Source organism: Kogia breviceps, chromosome 18, assembly GCF_026419965.1.
Source record: "Kogia breviceps isolate mKogBre1 chromosome 18, mKogBre1 haplotype 1, whole genome shotgun sequence".
In the NCBI taxonomy this organism is placed as follows: Eukaryota; Metazoa; Chordata; class Mammalia; order Artiodactyla; family Physeteridae; genus Kogia; species Kogia breviceps.
This window is the reverse complement of record NC_081327.1, coordinates 39,775,350-39,798,374: the sequence shown is the minus strand read 5'-3', so window position 1 is coordinate 39,798,374 and position 23,025 is coordinate 39,775,350. Positions and strand designations below refer to the sequence as shown.

Below are 23,025 nucleotides of genomic sequence, written 5' to 3'. Positions count from 1 at the left end.
CTACCAGCTCTGTAGGACAAACAGGGTAATCTAATATCTCCTTTTTTCAAGAATTTAGTAAGTGGCTGTAAGAGATGTTTCATGATGGAGATAAAAAATTATGGGCTTCCCTGGTGGCTCAGTGGTTAAGAATCCGCCTGCCAATGCAGGGGGACACAGGTTTGAGCCCTGGTCCGGGAAGATCCCACATGCCTCGGAGCAACTAAGTCCGCGCGCCTAGAGCCCGTGCTCCGCAACAAGAGAAGCCACCGCAATGAGAAGCCCTCACACTGCAACAAAGAGTAGCCCCACTCACCACAACTAGAGAAAGCCCGCGCGCGGCAACGAAGACCCAGCTCAGCCAAAAACAAATAAATAAAAGAAATTTTAAAAAGAAATTAACAAAAGAAAAGTTAAGCCCAAACAACTTTAAAGTTTCTAGTTTTTACTTAAACTTTTACCACCACCAACAGCTCCTTGAATTCTTCTTCCATTAAACAACAAATAAACACATGGAGACAATATTTGCAAAACCGTTTTCCCCCAAATTCCTAAAAAAGAAGCCCTAAAAAAGAGTCAACGTCATCTAGTCACTGGAGTTTTTTGAATCATATTTTTCTAATTGAGTATTTCAACGGGCATCTCAGAACTCTAATGATCAAACCCAATTTCTGTTGTATTTATTGTTGGCACTTTCCCAAGGATCATAAAATCCTTTTGTAATCATTAACATGACCATGCTCTATTTTATATCTCATCACTCAAAGACTGTCAAGAAAAAGTTACAGGAGGAACAAGACAATTGGTACATGAGGGAAGAGTGCTGATAAAAACAAACAGGGAAGGGAATTCCCTGGCAGTCCAGTGGTTAGGACTCGGTGCTTTCACTGCAGTGGGCCCAGAGTTCGATCCCTGGTCAGGGAACTAAGATCCTGCAAGCTGCTGTGTGCAGCCAAAAACAAACAAAAAAGCAAACAAACAACAGGTTAGAAGAAGATTATAAGAAAAATGCAGGTTTGTCAATCACTGTGTGGCTGAGAAATTTTGGTAAGTGATCATGAGAACAATTTTCCCTGCAAGTTAAGGGGACTGAGTGGCTTTTATCAGAACATAGAGCAGAAACACAAAGCAGAAGCAAGGTCTGAGCCCTTCTCCAGGAACTGAGAATGCACTCACTTACCCAGAAACTTCTTGTTGAGGAGGAGGGAGCCGGAACCGTTCCAGTGCTTATCCACAAGCTCCAGGAGCTGTCTGAGGACAGTGGCCACATGGGATGTTCTGGCAGAGATCGGGGGACTGTGGTTTCCTGGCAAACCATGCAAACTGCCCAGGTCACTAGAGAGAGGCTCAAGAAAGAAACCAAAAAACCCAACCATTTGTCATTCTAACACAATAAGGGAAGTAAAAATCCAGACATTTAAAGTGTTAACATTAAAAAAAGAAAAAAGAAAAAAAGAAAGTTGGTTTCATCTTTTAGTTTGGATTTGAATAGAATATTAATGTCTAAGGCAAATACAGTAATATGTACAAGGATAATTTCAAAGGTAACAGTATCTTCTATGATAATTTTCTGTAGAGATTTTCAGAAGAAAACAAATGTTTTAACACCTATGTCTATGGCTCAATGTATTATGTTATGTAATATGGAAAGATTAAACTGCACAACACTTTTTAAGGTATTATATATCATAAAATAAAATGGGGAGTAATTTAATAAAAGTTATAACTCATAAGCTTATATTTAGTATATTAATATATAATAAACATAAATATCCTGTAACATTTTAAATGTTATGTTAAATGTTATTGTTGGACCCAGTACTAAAGATATTTTTTATTCAGTAAGAATCTTATGTATATAGATGTATAGGAAGAGCTCTCCAATGAAACTCCCAATTGTTTATTCATTCAGGTATGATGTATATGTCTATTTATTTAGTCATGTCTGAATGAATAAAAAACAACTGGGAATTTTACTGGACAGATCAATCTACGAATATTTTCTGTAGGGTCTCAAGGGACTTCAAGAAAGCTGTTATATATTAAAAACAGCCAAATTATTTCTCAATCTCTGGCTCTTTTGATATTAAAACTATAAATGATTAATTAGATAATGCTGTCATATATGACAACTGTGAAGCAGAACACCAGACAGTGATACCTATGACTTGAGTCACACAGGTGGTCTATGATTAATAAGGAAAAGCATTACAAATGAGATAAACACTTATTCAACAGATCGGTACTGAACACTGATCATGTGCATGGAGAGTTCTACATAAGGACTGTGAACATATGAAGAAGTAAAAGATGAGGTCCTTAAAAAGTTAACAACCTGATTAGGAAGAAAAATCATAGAAAAACTGGTTACACTACAAGCCCACTTTAGAGGATCTTGTCAAAAATGGATATTTACTGTCATTGTTTTTTCATGTATTGGTAATTCTGTGTGCGCATCATGGAACAACTTAGAAACACATACATGCCTTTACATATTTTCTTTCATTTATCACAATGCGGTGAGAGTGGGGGATAATTTTTTTAATGAACTTTGGAATAATTTTGTTACTTTTAATTTTCAGCAAATTAAAAGCTGAAAAGCCATGCCTCATGGCTTTTTAAAAAATTAATTTTTATAATTTGTCTATGATTCTAAAGTCAGTTGGTCAAAAATAAATTTTCACAAACTCATGTTTTGTTTAATTTTGTGTGTTTTTTTATATGGGATTATTTTTTATAACTTTTAAAATGCTCTTCTGATTTATACCTTTCTAGAAACTGAACAGTATATTTCTTTTATATTTATATTCAAACAGCTCTTTTACAACTTTTCATATAAAGAAATATAGTATCTAACAGGAAAAAAGAAATGGGAATTTTTAAGATAGTCCAGAAAAGTGCATTGAGATTTTAATTGCTATTTTAACAATCCTATCACATGAAATAGAGGTGGAAAAATCTCCTAGAACATGTCTTATTAATATAGCACCCAAATATCCTAAGTGTTGCTGTACCTTCGCCCTAAATACATTAACACCAGTGCTCTTGTCTGGAAAAATAGGCATCAGTGGCTGAAAATGGAAAACAAAAAAGAACCAAAAAGTCAAAAAAGTATTACAAGACTGCCCTCTTTGGTGCACAAAAATTACAACTACCTCTGAAGTTTTAAAAACTGAATAGAAAGTATTTAAAGGGTTAAAAAAAAAACAGCGAAACAACAACAAAACCCCCTTATAAACCCATGTCAATGTGCAAAAAGATTTCCATCAACTGAAAAATAAGTGACTAGAAATAGTTGTTTCTGACCAAATCCCCTGCTTTCTCACAGGGCAGTAAATGATTAAATGACAAATGATTCGTATGACAAAGATTATGGGTTCAAGGGAGGAGAATGCCCCAAGAGCTATAGTTCTTTTAACTAATGAGAAGAAAGCTTCATGACGGAAATAGGGCCTGGAGAAAAATTAATTTTCAAACAGATGAGAGGAGAGAAGAAGGCATTCTCCATGGAGGGATGTATGCAACGGCAGCAACAAAACTTAGTTACTAAGTAAGAACAACACTAACTATCATACTACAATTTTATGAAATGAATTATATTGCATATGTGGGAATGGTTCTTGATTTGTTGTTCATTCTCTGAACCAAGTCTCAGCTAAAAATCCCTTGGAAAATCTAATTCATCTTCTTAATCTAATTCATCTTGGAAAAAAATTGGAATAATTTAAATTTCTGGACAGGAAAGCAATGCTTTTAGAAGAAAGATCCCAAGCAAGTTAGTGATTTGTGGCCAAAGCAGATGTGTAAACATGATAAGATTATAAACATCAATGCTACAGAGATCACTCTTCAGCCAACCCTGAGCCCCTGGCAACTTCTGTATTCCTTCCTGTGGTAAACTCTGTCCACCACTTCTTTTTTTTTTTTTTTTTTTTTTTGCGGGGCGGGTGTTTTGGCTGTATGTGGGCCTCTCACTGCTGTGGCCTCTCCCTTTGCGGAGCACAGGCTCCGGACACACAGGCTTAGTGGCCATGGCTCATGGGCCCAGCCACTCCGCGGCATGTGGGATCTTCCCGGACCGGGGCATGAATCCGTGTCTCCTGCATTGGCAGACGGACTCTCAACCACTGTGCCACCAGGGACGCCCTGTCCACCACTTCTTATTATCAAAGTACTTCTCCACCATGTTTATGCTCTAGAAGTAGATTAGGGACCCTGCTCCCTGTGACAGAAATGAGGAAATGCTGCAGAAGGGGAATGACTTTCCCATGGGCAAAAGAATCACAGGCTTTGGCCTGGCAGTATTACCCACCAGCCTCTGAAAATCCCTTTGAATTTCTATCACTTTTCATCCGCACCACCACCACAAAACAGAACCCCATTCTGCTCTTGGACCTGAAGTGCTTTTGCACAAGCACAAACAAGCCAACACTTGCCTTGCTGCCTGTAGCATCTCTGAAACCATGTTTTAGATTCAGGGTGTCAACGATATTTTCTTTCCGTTTGAATCCTCTTCTCGATGGGCTTAATGACCCCTTGGTCAAACTCTCTCTGTTTTCTGAAGTCCCAGTAGGCAACAGCAGTGTCCTCAGAGAGTCTCCCAGGATGGTGTTGTTTGGGAAAGAACCATGTGCTGGTGTTGAATTGCCAAGGCTGGTGGATAATTTTTGCTCTACATTCACCAGCAGAGCAGGGTCACTGTTGAAATGGGTTGTGGCATATAGATCTGTGAAGGAAACAGGCCAGGAGATGAACCTGCTCTTCAACTCTCTCATGTCTTACTTCCATCCTTACCCTGTCTGGAGTCCAAGGGTCATAATGATCTCTCCCTAGTATATACCCTCAACTTTCTGGACCCTTTCTCTCTCCCTCCACCTGACAAAACCCCAACTCTAGTTAAATCCAACTGTGCACATACTCCAAGCCTACAACAGAGCAGTGGGAAGTGACTGGAGAACAACATATATCTCTTTCCAACATCTTCACTTTAAATTCATAACCACTATCTTAACTGGGCCTGGCTATCCTAATACATTACTCTAATCAATTTACTCTTCTATTCTTTTTTTAAAATTTTTATTTTATATTGGAGTATAGTTGATTAACAATGTTGTACTGGTTTCAGGTGTACAGCAAAGTGATTCTGTTTTACATACACATGTATCTACTCTTTTTCAAATTCTTTTCCCATTTTAAATATGTTTATTTATTTATGTATTTGGCTGCGCTGGGTCTTAGTTGCAGCATGCAGGATCTTTAGTTGAGGCATGTGGGATCTAGTTCCCTGACCAGGGATCAAACCTGGGCCCCGTGCATTGGGAGTGAGGAGTCTTAGCCACTGGACCACCAGGGAAGTCCTACTCTTCTATTCTTTGAGATCACTATTTCACATCTCTCTTCTCCTCAAACTTCCAACACCTTCTCCCCTCTCTTCACTCTCAGCTGCGGATCTCTTTACTTCTCTGAGCAAAAGAGAGGCAATCAAAGAAAACATCTATGTGATCTAACCACTAAATCTACCAATTCCACCTATATTTGTGTCTTTAAATTCCCTCCCTTCCTTCTTGTAATAGATGAACTGTCTGTGCTTCTATCCAAGGCCAACCTCTCCCCTGGTGGACTGTATTCCATCTCCTCTTGACCTCTCCCTAATTTATTTTCTTGTAATTGTCCCTTTTCTCTCCTGCATCATCAACTTTCCCTCTACTGGATCATTTCCACCATGATCTCCTTGATTCCATCCCCCTTCCAGCTACATTTCCATGTCTTTGCTCCCCTTCACTGCAAAACTCCTTGAAGGGGTCATATATATTCGGTAACTCTACCGCTTCTCCTTTGATTCTTTCTTGAACTCACCTCAACAAGGCTTTTATTAACAACGCATCTTCTGAAGCTGCTCACTAATGCGTTGCCAAATACCATGATCATTTCTCAGTCCCAGAAGTGTTAAAGACATCTATTAAGGACATCTGACACTGTATTTATCACTCCCTCCTTCTTGAAACATATTCTTCACTTGGCTCCCAGGATACCACTGCCTCTTGGCTTTTTTTTCTCTCCTACCTTAGTAGCTACCTCTTTCTTGCTCTCCGTGATGGTTTCTCTTTATCTACGAGATTTCTAATTGTTGGAGGACTCAGATTAGTCCTCAGATATCTTTTCTATCTATATTCACTCCCTTGGGGAGATCTCATCTAGTCTGTTTTAATGCCATCCACACACTTAATTCCCAGCCCCACCTTCTTCCCTGAACTCCAGACTAATATGTCAACTTATCAAATTGGCATCTCTGAGAAGTTTTAATAGGCACCTCAAACTTCAGCTGACTAAGACCAACTCTTGGTATCCATCCTAAAACCTGTTCCTCATACTCTTTTCCATCTGAGTAAAATGGTAACTCCATTCTTCCAGTTATTCAGACTTGAAACCTGGGAGTTATCTTTGACCTTCTTTCTCTCACACTTCATCCTCAATCCACCAACAAATCATGGAGTGTTATCTTCAGAACATATTCAGAATCTATTTCTCACCACCTACACTGCTATCTTTCTAGTTCAAGCTACCATCATCTCTTATCCAGATTCTAATCTGTTAATTTTTAAAACTTCTATCCTTGCTCCCCATTGTCTATTCTCAACTCAGCAGCCAGAGCAATTCTTAAGTTAGATCATGTCACTCCTCTGCTACAAACTCTCCAACAGCTTCTGATCTCACCCAGAATAAATGTCTGGCTATCTGACTTCATCTATACTCTTTACCTAGCTCACTCTGCAGCAGCAGCCCTGGCCTCCTCATTGTTCCTTGAACATGCCAAGCATGTTCCAGCCTCAGGAACTTTGCACTTACTATTTCCACTGTCTAAAATTTCTCCCCCCAGTTATCCACATGGCTCACACTCTCACTTCATTCAAGTCTCTACTTTTATGATAATCTCACCTGAGAAGCTTACCCTGACCATTCTATCTAAAACATCACCTCCTCCATATTATTCTCTAATACGCTTATGTTACTTTCCTTCACAACACTAATCATAACCTGACATATATTTATAACTTGTTTATCATCTGTCTTACCCTCTTTAAAATAGAAATTTCATGAAAGTATGGACCTTTTTTATTATGGCAAAATATACATGGAATTTTATTTTTGTTTGCTACTTTATCTGGAGAGATAGAATAGTATCTGGCACATAGTAGGTATTCAATACATTTTGTTGAATAAATAAATAACTAAAGAGTGGTCTCTTACCCTTAAACTAGCTTTTTCTGAAAAAGTAACTCAGAATAGAAGTGATTATGGCCAGAGAAGACTAGATGTAACTAGAAATATATCCCAGGATGCTATCAATATTTAACTAAAATAACATAGCTATGAAGTCTGCATTTCTATAAATTTTCTATAAATTTTCTCTAATATATCTATCATGTTAAATGCATACCCTGCAGATTTCTCAAGGCTCTATGGACCACTGATGACTTTATTTATTTATTTTCAGCTTGCAGGATCTTAGTTCCCCAAACAGGGATTGAACCCGCACCCTAGGCAGTGAAAGCACAGAGTCCTAACCACTGGACTGCCAGGGAATTCCCCAATCTAAGAAATATTAATTCCAAAATTTCCAGTTATACTTCAATCTTCATGCCTATGAAAGAGGTCTATAAACTAACAGGAAGCTATTACCTGAACTAAGCTTCAAAAGCCTTCCAGTGCTGGAGTCAGGGTTTGACAGAGAAGTCAGTAATTCTCCACAGGACTGGGATGTGGTGGCCTTCATGTTATTTGAAGGTTTTGTGCTATATTCTCGGTAGTTCCTGCTTCTCTGAGGCCTTTTACCAAGACTTCCATGCAGGGATGGATTTTGAGAATAATGACTATCACAATTTTCTAGACCAGCATCTGAAGGTAACTGATAGGGATGAATCTGTCTAGAATCACCCACATCCAGGCATTTACCCAATGAGGCGTCATGGGTAAGCTGATAAGTATCAGGTTTTGGTATCAAATCCTTTTCTGGAGAAGAACCTGAAGACTTGTTGTCCAAAAAAGATATTCGGTACCCTTCTCTAGCCATCTTCTCTGGAATTCGAACTGTGGATTGATGAGGCGAGAAGCGTCTGAATTCTAACCATCACCAAGGGGGAAAAAAAACAAAAGACAATGAAAATTCTTCTTAGCGTATCCCTGTTCACTGGATATACCTCTGTCTACCAAAAAAAAGTTCTCAGGAAGAGATGGTTTATAATTTTTATAAATTAAATTCCATGTTTTCCTACATGGAAAAACAAAACATGTTGGACATTGTGTAGACAGTAAAGAATCTGTAACATTCTGGAAACAAATTTCATGTCAACCTAATCCTGTAGGAGTTTCTTTCTAAAACTGTAGTGTCAGAGTTTTCTGTATACGATTTCTACTATTTTGGTGCACTCCCACATGACAAAAGTTGTGATCTTAGGTATTCAGACAATAGTTGGTAGGTCTGTGATTTCATAGACTCCTCGCAATAAAGCTAAACTCACTCCTACCCTCAACCTCTACCCAGAGGATCTAGGTTCACACATTGGGAACCACTATGCTAAGCCAATTAAATGGCAGGAAATGCAAAACCTATGAAAATCCCTAATCCAGCTATAAAGTATTTCTCTCAGACAGGTGTATCCGTCATCTCCAAAAAGCCTCAGAGTAGGGCAAGTAGAGCATCAGACAAAAAGAGAAGTCTTTGTGCTCCTCGGGGCTTTCAGAGATTCATACGCTTGAAGGCCTTCCTGAGTTAGTCACATTAAATTTTAAAAAGTGGAACCAGGGCTTCCCTGGTGGCGCAGTTGTTGAGAGTCCGCCTGCCAATGCAAGGGACACGGATTTGTGCCCTGGTCTGGGAGGATCCCACGTGCCGCGGGGCAACTAGGCCCGTGAGCCACAACTACTGAGCCTGCGCGTCTGGAGCCTGTGCTCCGCAACAAGAGAGGCCGCGATAGTGAGAGGCCCGCGCACCGCGATGAAGAGTGGCCCCCGCTCGCCGCAACTAGAGAAAGCCCTCTCACAGAAATGAAGACCCAACATAGCCAAAAGTAATAAAATAAAATTTAAAAAAAGAAACTTATACCCAGCCAAAATACTCTTTAAGAATGATAGTGAAATTGGGGCATTTTCAGACAAAAACAGAAAGAATTCATCACCAGTAGACCCACACTAAAGAAAATTCTAAAAGATGTACTATAAGCTAGAGGAAAATTATCTCAGAAGGGAAGTCTGGGATTAAAAAAAAGAGAAGTAAAGGGACTGCCCTGGCTGTCCAGTGGTTTAGAATCCATGCTTCCAATACAGGGGGTGCGGGTTTGATCCCTGGTCAGGGAACTAAGATCCCACATGCTGAGTGGTGCAGCCAAAAAAAAAAAAAAAAAGAGCAAACAAAGTGTTAAATACATGGATAAATTTCAATGAACAATGACTTTATAAAAATAGTATCTTGTGACTTTTAAAAATATAGAGAATTAAAATCTATAATAATAATACATAAATCAGGAGGGATTAAAAGGAGTAAATTACTTTAAGGTCTTTGAATTATCCAAGAGAAGAGTTAAGATATTGATTAATTTTAAAGTTGAATAAGTTAAGGACGCATATTATAGTTTTGGGAATAATACCAAAAGTATAGAAACAGTGTGTAACTTGTAAACTAGCAGAAAGAAAAAAATGGATGAATAAAAACATAATAAATCCAAAAGAAGGCAAGAAAGGTAAAAGAAACAAGGAATAGTCAGCCAATACAAAAAGTCAAGAACAAAGGAAGTCAGAATATCCACTCTTCAACATGAAAGACCTCACAGGTCACTAAGCATCCAGGGCAGCCCCTTATGAAAGCAGAAAAGAATTCATCACGTAGTCTCCCAGGACTGAGACATCTCCATCTTCTCCCAAATCCCATCACACCTAGATTTCTCTGACTAGTGTGTAGAAAAATACTGTAAGCAAAATATTTACCATCTTCCTGGTGATTCTCACTTGGCATCTCCCTTCTTGCCACTTCCTGCATCTAAAAAAAGTTTGTAAGTTTAGGAAAAGGGAGTCAATGGGCATTCAGACATGAGTTTAACTACAACAGGGAGGTTCAGAATACTTTCCTATTAGTACGCAAGTCCATCGTTGCAAACTAGGGAAAAAGATCTTCAAGCAAAGGTCCAGATTTAAGCTTATTTTAAAATAGTCACAATACAAAGAGATTCTAGAGTTGCTTTTGTCTTTTGCCTTGAAAAGACAAAATATCCTTAGATGGTAAAGGACATACCAAGCAGTGAAATATTGTATTTTCACTGCTTTAGATAACTCAGCATAGAAGTTAGATGGTACCACCTTTTCCAACTTATTTCTGCTTGAAGAACTCCCATACTTATTTTACCTCTAGTAAAGCTGAGTATCAACCATAGGAGCTACTGAGACTTTTTAATAGGCTGAAAATTAATCTAAGGCATAATTAAGCAAGGATTGATACAAAGTAGAAAGCTTTCTAGAGTTTGCTTTTTACAAAATCATCTTCAAGTATTCAGCATCTTTTTGGTAGTTATGCAGAGAAAGAAATCCTGCTTTCTATTTCTTAAACTAAGAGGACATATAGCAGGCTATTCAATTTCCTTTTCTCTAGCACTTCAAGAAGTAATTTCAAAGTTTTTTAAATCTAAAAAGTGCTATTTAATGTTAATTGTAGATTACAGTATACTTTGTCTCCATTTCCTTTAAAAGAATACCAAATTTTTTTTTTAATGGTAATTGAAATAGTTTCTAAATTATCCAGGTAGAATCTCCAAAAACAAAGAAACCAACTAAATGTGAATCTGTCTTTTTATAAAATGAAGGTATTATAAAATCAACCTGAAATCTTACTATCTTTTTCTTTGTACAGTGTTGATTATCCAAATTGTGGATTAATCACAGTCTTTCCTTCTCTTCTTTCTCCTTCTGGTTATTTTGAGCAAACTTATTGCTCATAATTTATCAATAAAAATGCATACAAAAGGAGAAGTTGAATATGAAGTAGTCAATTCTGCTTCCTGCATCATATCCATTCATATAAATAAGTAATGGACTCCCACCAATTTTTTTCCCTAAAAACTTATTTTTAATTCTTCCCTCATCTTGCATGATCTCTACCTCTTCATTGCCCACAACTTCTATGCCATCTTTACTCCTTAACTTTTCTTTTTTTATGTTTCAATGAAGAGGCAGTGTTGGGAGAGCCACCCCTGAGATGTTAAGATCCAGTAATTAAAAGGCAAAGGTAGAAAATGAAAAGAAGCCAGGTAACAGGAAATGGGGACATTGGGTAGAGAAAAGAAAACTGAAAACCAGACAAAACCTGTAACAGTTGTATCCCTGTTTGAGTGCCAAAATGCCTGGCATAAAATGTGCTGAAGTTATTTGTATAAATATACTACATTTGATCAGGTACTGGGCGAGAGGGAAAGGGGAGATTGAAATTAATGGAGAAGGCCCTTTGCATCCTGTCTTGTGTTTCCTTTTAAAGTGTCTAAAATGCCTTCATCAAAAAAGTCCTCTTAAGTCAGACAGATAAAGACAATATCATATATAGCTTATATGTGGAGTCTTAAAAAATGATACAAATGAACTTATTTACAAAACAGAACTAGAGTCACAGATGCAGAAAACAAACTTAATGGTTATCAAGGGGGAAGGCAAGAGGGATAAATTGGGAGATTGGGATTGACATATACACACTACTATACATAAAACAGATAACTAATATGAACCTGCTGTATAGCACAGGGAACTCTACTCAATACTCTGTAATGACCTATACAGGAAAAGAATCTAAAAAAAAGTGGGTATATGTATATGTATAACTGATTCACTTTGCTGTACAGCAGAAACTAACACAACATTGTAAATCAACTATACTCCAATAAAAATTAATTTTAAAAAGTCCTCTTAGACCTTCACAATAATTGAGAGTCCACTGGATTATTAGCATTAATCATTGACTAGTCAACAGATCAGCAGGAAAGTGAGTACATTACCTGTGTCCCCAGTGGCAAACTGTCTAATTTCTGATCTGGTATACCATTGCCCTGGGTTACAGAAGTACTTGTTGGGGAATCCTTTATTTCCCAGTTAGGGAAGGAAATAAAAAGTCCTTTGTTTGAGCCTGTGTCAAAAGAAAAGGCATACAATGAAGCACTGACCAGACTTTAAAGGCAACATGTCATATGGAAAGATACTAGAAGAGAAGTCACAAGATTGAGAGTTAGTTCTGGTGCCACTACTTGGAGATCATGTGAACTTGGACAAACTGCTTAACCTCTCTCAATCTCTCCACTTGTAAACAGTGATGATAAAATCTAAATTTCCTATCTCTTAGAGTTGAGGTGAGGTTAAAACAAGACAAGGATATGAAATGGCTTCATAAATTATTAAATGCTCAAGAGAAATTAAGAAGAAGGCAAATATTTTGCATACTTCTGAAGTGAATATATAATAAACTTTGACACCAATTCAGCAATCTCCAGCTACAGGGGGAGATGGCTGGAAATAGACTCTTGACATCAGGCATCTCCAGGGCTTTAAGCAACAGTCTGCAGTGATTTGTCATTTTAAATCAGCTTCATCATTTCAAACCAGCTTCTTTCTGGCTTGATTTCCTCATTTGTTCAAAGAAAAAGACTAATCAGGACCTATTTCATAGAAACGAATGCCAAATCCTTAGGTTTCCCAGTATTTTTGCCTATCATTAGAGAAATAACTTTAAAAGTAGAAAGGAAAAACAAAAACTGTATCCTATCCTGGCCACCTCAAAAAGAGTTAGTTAGGATTTCTATTAGATTGTAACACTTGTACAAAAGTTTTTGCATATCCTTGATCAATACTTATTAATTGCAGAATTCTGGGATTTGGGGTCTTCTGGGGGACCCATGGATTAAAATAAGAGGTTTTCGTTTAGGGAGGTTTTTTTCTCTAGTAGGATTGTATAAGAATTAAGATAGTTTCCAAAATTTGGGCTTTATTCAAACAGTGCGCTCTTCTGCTAGTTCCCATGTTCAGGCTCTGGCAACAGAAAGCTACTATAAGGCAGGGCAACTGAGAATACAGAGTGAGAATAAAGCCAGCCTTTTGAAAATCCGGCCCTTCAGTCCATTTGGAGCTCTAAAATGCTTCTTATTTCTGAGTTGCCTTTTGGGAATGAAATGTCCTACTACTTCAATACAAGATGTTCTTCCACCCTTGTACTTGACAGAACTGTATTTCTCAAAGTGACATAAGCTGTCAAAGTTTATGTTCTGTAGTTCCTTTGCAGTAGCAACACAGGAAGAAAAAACAAAACAAGGTGAAGCAGAAATTGCTGATTTTAACCTGATTCTTGGTAGAAAATTAGAATGGTTAGTAAGCTGTGACTTTGGGTTCAAGGCTCCTCTTACCCCTTTCCTACAGAACAACACAAACTTTCCAGGTGTCCAAGACCCTGCTCCATCCTGGTTTTTCTTCTACCCTGCTAATGCTCATTTTTAGATTCACAGGTTCTTTTTCTTTCAACCTACCTCTTGGTTCAAACAAATCCCCCAAGGTACAAACTCTTTGCTGAATGCTATCATACCTTCTCTTTGGTGTCAGCTATCTCCCAAATCTGGATGACCCTAAATCTAAATCTCTTAACTCTGATCTGTCGTTTCATGTCCAGACTTAAGTTTTTTGAACTGCCCCCCAAAGAGTACCCTATAGACAACTAAAAAGTCAGTATTTTCTTTTTTTCTGGCCACACCGCACATCTTGTGGGATCTTAATTCCCTGACCAGGGATTGAATCCGGGCCCAGCAGTGAAAATGCTGAGTCCTAACCACTGGACCACCAGAGAATTCCCAATTATTTTCTAAATCGAACTCATAATCTTCACTTCCAGGCCTACTTCTGCTGATGGTCTCCACCTCCATCTCTAACCCTCATCTTAATACTGGCATTCGTATTCACCCAGTCCCTCAAGATAGAAACTTGTTCTTTGATGTTCTCTCTCTAATCTCAAATGTCAATCAATTATCAAATTCTATAGAATCACTTTTTTTGGTGGGGGGAATCTTTATTTTAATTGAGATATAATGTACGTGCCATATAAGCCACCCTTTTACAGTATACAATTCAGTGATTTTTACTGTATTCACAAAGTTGTACAACCATCACCACCTTCACTTTCATCACCCCAAAACAAACCAAATTAACTGTCAGTCTCAATTCTCTCCTCCCCACCAGCCCCTAGCAAACATCAAATAGGATCTGCTTATTCTAGACATTTCATGTAGATGGAATAATATGTTTGACCTTTTATATCTGGTTTCTGTCAAGTAGCATGATGCTTTCAAGATAAACATTGTAGCATGTATCAGTACTTCAATCCTTTTTAGGCTGAAAAATATGCCTTATATGGATATGCCATTATTTTGTTTCTCCATTCATCAGTTGATAGACTTTTCGACTATTATGGATAATGCTGATTTCATTCCTGTACAAGTCTTTGTGTGGACATATGTTTTCATTTCTCTTGGGTATATATCTAGGAGTGAAATTGCTGGGTCAAATGGTAATTGTAACTTTTTGAGGAACTTCTAAATTGTTTCCCAAAGAAGCTATACCATTTTCCTTTCCCACCAGAAATGTATGAGGGTTCCAATTTCTCCACATCTTTGCTGTCACTTGTTATCTGTCCTTTTGATTCTAGCCATCCTAGTGGGTGTGAAATGGTATCTTCCTTGTGGTTTTGATTTGCATTTCCCTGATGGCTACTGATGTTGAACATCTTTCATGTGCTTGTTGGCTAGTTGCATAACTTCTTTAGAGAAATGTCTATTCAATCTTTTGCCCATTTTCTAATTGGGTTGTTTGTCTTTTTATTATTGATTTGTAAGAGTTTTTTGAATAGAATGGATACTAGACCCTTGTCAGATATATGATTTGCAAATATTGTCTACCATTCTGTGGGTTGCTTTTTTTTACTTTCTTTGGTTTTTAAACTAATTTATTATTATTATTATTATTTCGGCCACACCGCACGAAATGAGGGATCTTGTAAGTTCCCCAACCAGGGATGGAACCCATGCTCCCTCCAGTGGAAGCACAAAGTCCTAACCACTGGACTGCCAGGGAATTCCCCAGCTTTTTTTACTTTCTTGATAGTGTCCTTTGAAGCCCAAAAGTTTTAAATTTTTATAAAGTGTGACTCATCTATTTTTTCTTTGGTTGTTACACTTTTGGTGTCATATTCAAGATATAGGCTCACTCCTGAAAAAGATAAACTGACACCGTGCTCTGCTACATTATGACTAAGCATGTCATGTACCACAGTCAGGAAAACTCAGGAAAAAGAAACAATTTGCATTCTGAGATAATGTTTTTCTTGTCTTATCCTTCAATTTATTTTCTTATTTTTCTTCAGATGTAAAATATATCCAACACTTAATTCCAAAAGCAAAGGTATTTATGACATTGTTGTCCAGCCCAGGTTTTTATACCCATATAACCAATGTGATAGGACCATAATTCATTATCTTTTTACCACTGAAAATTGTTTTATATTTTTAATGACAGAGAAATGGCTTTATAATGCTGATGCTGGTGGCAAAGAACTAATAGTTGGCTACTTCAATTACCAGTAATCTTAGATGGATGAGGCCTTGCTTCACACATTTGGCCAAAAACCTTGCAACCCATCTGAGGTAGAAACCGAGATGCACTACCCAGATCCCTTTCAAGGAGGACTTGATTTACTCCTCAGAGTATGTCTCAGCTACAGAGAACTACCTCCTGATGTCATGCCCTTCCAGAGGCAGTCCATATGCAGTGACCAAATGGGGCCCAGGGGCAGTCCTTGCTCTAGAGCTGTCCCTCTGCTTAACTCTGCTTCCTCCCCTTCCTTTCGATATTGATCTCTAATAAACACCTTGTACCCTAGATTCCACTGAGATAAAATTTTGAGAGCAGAAATAATGGGTCTAGCACTAGCTTCCAAAATAAATGAAGGGGACTTCCCTGGTGGTCCAGTGGTTAAGACTCCATGCTACCAATGCAGGGGGCCCAGGGTTGATCCCTAGTCAGGGAACTAGATCCCCATACTGCAACTAAGAGTCCGCATGCCACAACTAAAGATCCCGCACATGGCCATGAAGATCCTGCATGCTGCAACTAAGACCCAGTGCAGCCAAATAAATAAATAAATATTTAAAACAAAACAAAACAAAAATCCCAAAATAAATGAAGATTTGCCACTTCCTTTAAATTGCTTATCCCCATTGAGGACAACTTAATCCCCGACTTTTGAAATAATATATATGATATATATTATCATATATTATTAGTATATATAAATTATGATATATATTATAGTGTATATAATATATATTAATATATGATAGCCATTGTAGATATGATAATAATGAAAGGAAATTATAGTTTTTTCCCACCATGAACAGACTGCCTAAGTAACCTTGTGTTTTTCCCCTTTAAATACCTGATATGTATTTCATTCAAAATTCAACTCTTTGGGCTTCCCTGGTGGCGCAGTGGTTGGGAGTCCGCCTGCCGATGCAGGGGACGCGGGTTCTTGCTCCGGTCCGGGAGGATCCCGCGTGCCGCGGAGCGGCTGGGCCCGTGAGCCATGGCCACTGAGCCTGCGCGTCCGGAGCCTGTGCTCCGCAATGGGAGGGGCCACAGCAGTGAGAGGCCCACGTACCGAAAAAAAAAAAAAATTCAACTCTTTGAAGTTTGGACTTCCTAGCAAAACACAGCAGGTAAAACACTTAATGTTTTATCTCCAAGTTTTCTTTTCATATCCTCAAGGATTTAATCAATCTGTACCTCCTCATTTGCATTCACACTGCTATTATTGCCCTCTGTCAGGACATGTCCTTATTATCTCCCATTGGGACTACTGTTCCAATTTAGAGTTATCTCTCTGTCACACATTTAATCATGCTTACCACCTAAAACACCTTTGCTACCCATTTTCAAGAGAATAAAATGAAAACGTTTAGTAAAGAGGCCCTTTGCAACTTGGCTTTAGTCAAGCACCTTAGCTCCAGTCAAGCTAAGTCAATTTCCTAATCTGTCACACCTGTTTTTTCTACTTCTCTATGCACTGAACGCCCGACTATGCCCAGTGAATTCTATTTGAATGCCCAACCTAAATGTCTCCTTTTTGTGAAGTCTTTTCCCAGGTCCCCAGTCAGTACTAACAGCTAGTGCCTCTCCCCCATAGTTCTTTTTTTAAAAATTTATTTTATTTTATTTTATGTATTTATTTTGGTGGTACGCCGGCCTCTCACTGTTGGGGCCTCTCCCATTGCAGAGCACAGGCTCCGGATGCGCAGGCTCAGCGGCCATGGCTCACGGGCCCAGCCTCTCCGCGGCATGTGGGATCCTCCCGGACCGAGGCACGAACCCGTGCCCCCCGCATCGGCAGGCGGACTCCCAACCACTGCGCCACCAGGGAAGCCCTCCCCCATAGTTCTTTATCTCTATCACAGTCGAACTCATGTCTCAGCCTGACTTGTAACCTAATAGCTATGATAAATCTCTCTGGTGTGGGAGTATCTGAAGATCTGACACTGTTGTGTCATTTCCTAATGCGCCTAGCCTCTAACACAGGATTTTCCAGTAGATATACACTTGTTCGCTGAATTGCTCTTACATCCGTTGTGTCAGAGATTGCCAGTTGTCCTCCACTATATCCTTTATTCACCTCTTAGAACCCCCAATAACATCCCTAGACTGCCAACATCTGGATTTCTATATGAGGGAGAAATGAACTTCTATCTGCCACAAAACCTTTCCTCATTTGCTCCTAGCACACCCTGAGCCTCTATAGCATATGCCCATCTACATTAGTGTTTCTCAAACTCAATATCCTCATAAACTCTGAGAATATGAATCCAGTTTGAGAAACTTCAATTTAAGAAACTCAGTGTATAAAAAGATATTTTAAAAAGCAGATTATATTGGGTGACAGTTTGGCAGTTTCTTACAAAACTAAAACACTTGGTATTTACCCAAAGGAGTTGAAAGCTTATGTCCATACAAACACCTGCAAATAGATGTCTATAGCAGCTTTTTTCATAATTGCCAAAACCTGAGAACACTCAAGATGTTCTTCATGGGGCTTCCCTGGTGGCGCAGTGGTTGAGAATCCGCCTGCCGATGCAGGGGACACAGGTTCGCGCCCTGGTCCGGGAAGATCCCACATGCCGCAGAGTGGCTGGGCCTGTGAGCCATGGCCACTGAGCCTTTGCGTCTGGACCCTGTGCTCCGCAACGGGAGAGGCCACAACAGTGAGAGGCCCGTGTACCACAACAACAACAACAAAAAAAGATGGTCTTCAGTAGGTGAATGGATAAACAAATATTCCAGATAATAATAATGGAATATTATTAAGCACTAAAAAGAAAGTAGCTGCCAAGCCATGAAAAAATACGAAGGAAACTTCAATGCGTATTACTAAGTAGATGAAGCCAATCTGAAAAGGCTACATACTGTACGATTCCAACTATATGACATTCTGGAAAAGGCAAAACTGTGGAGACAGGGGAAGATGGCAGAGTAAGAAGCATCTTGCATCTGTCTTCCACCTAGGCAACAACTGCACTGGCAGAATTCTGTCATAACTATTTTGGAATTCTGGAGTCTATTGAAGACTTGCAACTTCTGGGGGAAGAAGTGGAAGGTAAATTAGGGTTAATTTTGCTTAATTTCAGTTCTTAGCAAAGTAGCAGCTACCCATCCCTCATTCCTCATGCAAAAGAATGAAGCTGGACCCTTACCTAACACATACACAAAAATTAACTCAGAATGGACCAAAAATCTAAATGTAACACCTTAAACTATAAAACTCTTAGAAGAAAACATAGGGAAAATGCTTCATGACACTGGATTTGGCAATGTGACACCAAAAGCAAAGCAACAAAAGAAAAAATAGACAAATTGAACATCATGAAAAATTAAGGGGCTTCCCTGGTGGCACAGTGGTTAAGAATCCGCCTGCCAACGCGGGGGACACGAGTTCAAGCCCTGGTCCAGGAAGATCCTACATGCCGCGGAGCGACTAAGCCTGTGTGTCACAATCGCTGAGCCTGTGCTCTAGAGCCTGCGAGCCACAACTACGGAGCCCACGTGCCACAACTACTGAAGCCCGCGCACCTAGAGCCCGTGCTCTGCAACAAGAGAAGCCACCGCAATGAGAAGCCCGTGCACTGCTACGAAGAGTAGCCCCTGCTCGCAGCAAACAGAAAAAGCCCACACGCAGCAACAAAGACCCGATGCAGCCAAAATTAAATTAAATTAATAAATTTATTTTTAAAAATTAAAAATTTTGTGCCTCTAAAAACAATATCCACAGAGTAACAAGGCAACCCACAGAATGGGAGAAAATATTTGCAAATCATATATCTGATAAGGGATTAATAGCTAGAATATATAGAGAACTGCTAACACTCAGCAACAAAAAAACAAGCAACCTGATTCAATAGCAAAGGACCTGAATAGACATTCTCCAAACGAAGATATACAAATGGCCAATAAGCACACAAAAAAATACTCAACATCACTGATCATTAGGGAAATACAAATTTAAAAATACAAGATACCACCTCACACCCATTAAGATGGCTACTATCAAAAAAACAGGAAATAACAAACGTTGGGAAGGATGTAGAGAAATCAGAACTCTTGTGCATTGTTGGTGGGAATATAAAATGGCAAAGCTGCTATGGACAACAGTATGGCAGTTCCTAAAAAAAATTAAAAATAAAATTACTATATGATCTAGTAATTTCACTTTTGGGTGCAAACCCCAAAGAAGTGAAAGCAGGGTCTTGAGAGATATTTGTATACCCATGTTCATAGCAGCATTATTCACAATAGCTAAAACATGGGAGCAACCCAAGTGTCCATCAACAAATGAATGGATAAACAAAATGTGCCACAACTAACTGAGCCTGCACTCTAGAGCCCATGCTCTGCAACAAGAGAAGCCACCACAACAAGAAGCCCACACACTGCAATGAAGAGTAGCCCCCACTCGCCGCAACTAGAGAAAGGCTGTGAGCAGAAACAAAGACCCAATGCAGCCAAAAATAAATTAATGAAAATAAATAAATCTATTAAAAAAAATATATGGAGATGGTAAAAAGCTCAGTGGTTGCCAGGGGTCAGAAGGGGAGAAAGGGATAGCTAGGTGAGCACAGAGTATAGGGCAGTGAAACTATTCTGTGTGATACTAAAATGGCAGATACTTGTTATTATACATTTGCCAAATCCATAGAATGTACAACACCAAGAATGAGCCCTAAAGTAAACTAAGGACTTTGGGTGATGATGTGTCACTGTAGATTCATCAATTCTAACAAAAGCACCACTCTGATGCCTGATGTTGGTAGTGGGGGAGGCCTTGCATGTGTGGAGGCAGGAGGTATATGGGAACTCTGTACTTCTGTTCAGTTTTGCTGTGAATCTAAAGCTGTTCTAAGAAATATTCTATTTTTTAAATAGCAGACTAATACTGCAAAAGAGTATTTTTGCTTTTACATCTTTTAAATATTTTTCATAACTGCATCAAACAAAAGGGTCTCACAAAATTAAAGGGTCTCACACTGCCTATGGACCTCTAAGATATATCCCTGGACTAGGAGTCCACAACCCTGAGTTTGAGGAGTATCTGTATGATTCATTTGACGTTTTCATATGCACTGCCTTAAATTGTGTTACTTAGCTCTTTCATGTTTGTCTCATTACCCTAATTATGTTGCAAGTGATTCAGGGAATGGCTGCATTTTCTATTTCTAGAATATATGTTCTAGAAGATAAATTATGTGAATTTACAAAAAAAGGAAAAGAATTTTGGTTGAGGAATCAAAAAGTTTCACTAAAAAGAATGGACTTTGAGTAGGGTCATAAAGAAAGATCAGGATTTTGATTCAAGCATTCCAAGCAGAGGGGACAGCATTAGTTCTGGGGCAGAAGAGAGGAAAAAGGAGGAACTATGTGAGGAGGAGGGAGTGGTTTGGTTTGATTGAAGCATTGGATACTGTAGTTGAGAAACAGGAGATAAGGTTTCAGGGTAGGTTGAAGAGATAACCTGCAGCCACCGTTTAGAGAAGCCCTGTGGGTCAGATTAAGGACTCTTAATTCAGTAGATGAGTGGGAGTCATGCAAGTTTTTGAGCAGGCAAGTATAATAATCACAGCTGAGTTTTAAGAGAATGAAAGAAGAGACTGGGAGGCAGCATGGTGTAATGTTTAAGAGGACTTGGATGACAGATGGGCTAGAGTTTGCATCCCAGCTCTACCACTTACTGTATAATTAGAGCAAGTTATTTCACCTCTTTGGGCCACAGTTTCCTCATGTGTAAAACAAGGATAATTATAACCACTTTCAAGATTGTTGTGAGGATTAAATGAGATAATACACAGGGCCTGGCCCAGAGTCTATACTCAGTAAATGATAGATATTAGGCATGACTGTTAAGAGACTATTAGGAAAGGGAAAAGAAGGCCTGTTAATTGTGAATCATAGTCTAAGGTATGAACATTCAGCTGGACTTTAGGGGAGGGGCAGCATCAAACCCCGCTCTGGTTCTGAGCCGCAGTAATGGGAAAGTGGTGGTAACACTAATGAAACCCTAAGAGCTGTTTAGGGCTGGAGGAAAGGGGTTCATTTGGTTTTTTATCATGTTTAGCTTGAGGGGCTGGAAAATTATTCAGTGGTGATTCCAAGTGTATATTAATAGTTGGTCAACAGAAATGGGGGACTGGTGCAGAGAAACTGGTACAAGTTGTCAAAGCTAGACCAACATATTTAAGAGTCATCTACAGGGAGGAAATAAAGCAAGCTGTGGAAATAGATGAGATCAATAGGGCAAAGAGTAGAGAAAGAAGAGAGTCTGAAGTCATAGCCTAGGTATGCTTATTTTAGGGGTATGGGAAAAGAGAAAGGGAACTTTGAAAGAGTCAAAGATTATGTGGTTAGGAGACTAGGATGAGGATCCATGACAGTGAGTTTCCCTGCCATCCTAAATGATTGGTAGAAAGCACTGTTTTGAACAATTGAGCTAGTGGGAAATATTTTTCAGAAAGTTTTCTCCTAGCCTGTGGCATGACCATTAACGGGGTATAAACACTTTAGTCATATTGGATTACCAACAGTGCTTACAGGCAACAGTCCCCAGGGATCGAGCACAAACATAATTTTCAGGGGAAAGCAAGGCTCTTTAACGTTTCAACATGGCAAAATAAATTTTACATTAAAAAAAAATCCAGCAACAGCTGGAGCTTCCAAGAACCTTTAGAAATGGGTTCTGTGTCTAGTAAAGCAGTTTGTTCTCAGTAAAGACCGTGCACTTTAAAGCATTTTAATTCATGGAATGATTCTGTGTGTGCTAATGATGTAATATGAAATAATTGAAGTTTAACTCAGCTCATACAAAAAAAGGCAGTCAAATTATGGTTTAGTGTATCTTTATCTTTCTGGAAATGGATATATACATGTTTGTACCTAGAAAAAAAACAAGAAAGCTATATACCAAATTAACTGGGATTCTCTTTAGGGGAGAGGCTTCTGAGTGATTAAAATATTGTTCTTCATGCTTTTCAGTATTTTCCAAAATTATTACAATAGAGTTTCATCAATTTTGAAATATAAAAAATGCTATTTAAGATGAAGTAGAGCAATCCATGGTCCATGACTTACATGTGCTGAGACTTCCAAGACGGGAAAATAAAAATCATACCTCACTATGGCTTATTTTACCATGAAATACTGTGAAAATAACTTGTCAATTAATGTCTACATGGATAGATAAGAAGTCAGGAAATAAAATACTGTATGTTACATACTGAAAACCCTTAATGTCTAAACTACATAGTCAATCTATTAGTTATTGTTGAGATTTTGAGGATTAATTTTTTTTTTTTTTTTTTTTTTTTTTTTTGTGGTATGCGGGCCTCACTGTTGTGGCCTCTCCCTTGCGGAGCACAGGCTCCGGACGCGCAGGCTCAGCGGCCATGGCTC

The 23,025-nt window shown here is 38.7% G+C and overlaps 1 protein-coding gene across 1 annotated transcript in view; it reads right to left on the bottom strand.

Annotated features, from left to right (window-relative positions):
• Positions 1–23,025, bottom strand: part of LRRC36 (leucine rich repeat containing 36) — a 37,832-nt gene that overhangs the window by 6,000 nt on the left and 8,807 nt on the right. The window contains exons 6-10 of the mRNA XM_059044327.2: positions 12,009–12,136; positions 9,961–10,012; positions 7,660–8,100; positions 4,416–4,705; positions 1,160–1,325 (exon numbers count right to left, since the gene is read on the bottom strand). Of these exons, the coding sequence (XP_058900310.1) occupies positions 1,160–1,325; positions 4,416–4,705; positions 7,660–8,100; positions 9,961–10,012; positions 12,009–12,136 (1,077 nt within the window). The remainder of the gene's footprint in view (positions 1–1,159; positions 1,326–4,415; positions 4,706–7,659; positions 8,101–9,960; positions 10,013–12,008; positions 12,137–23,025) is intronic.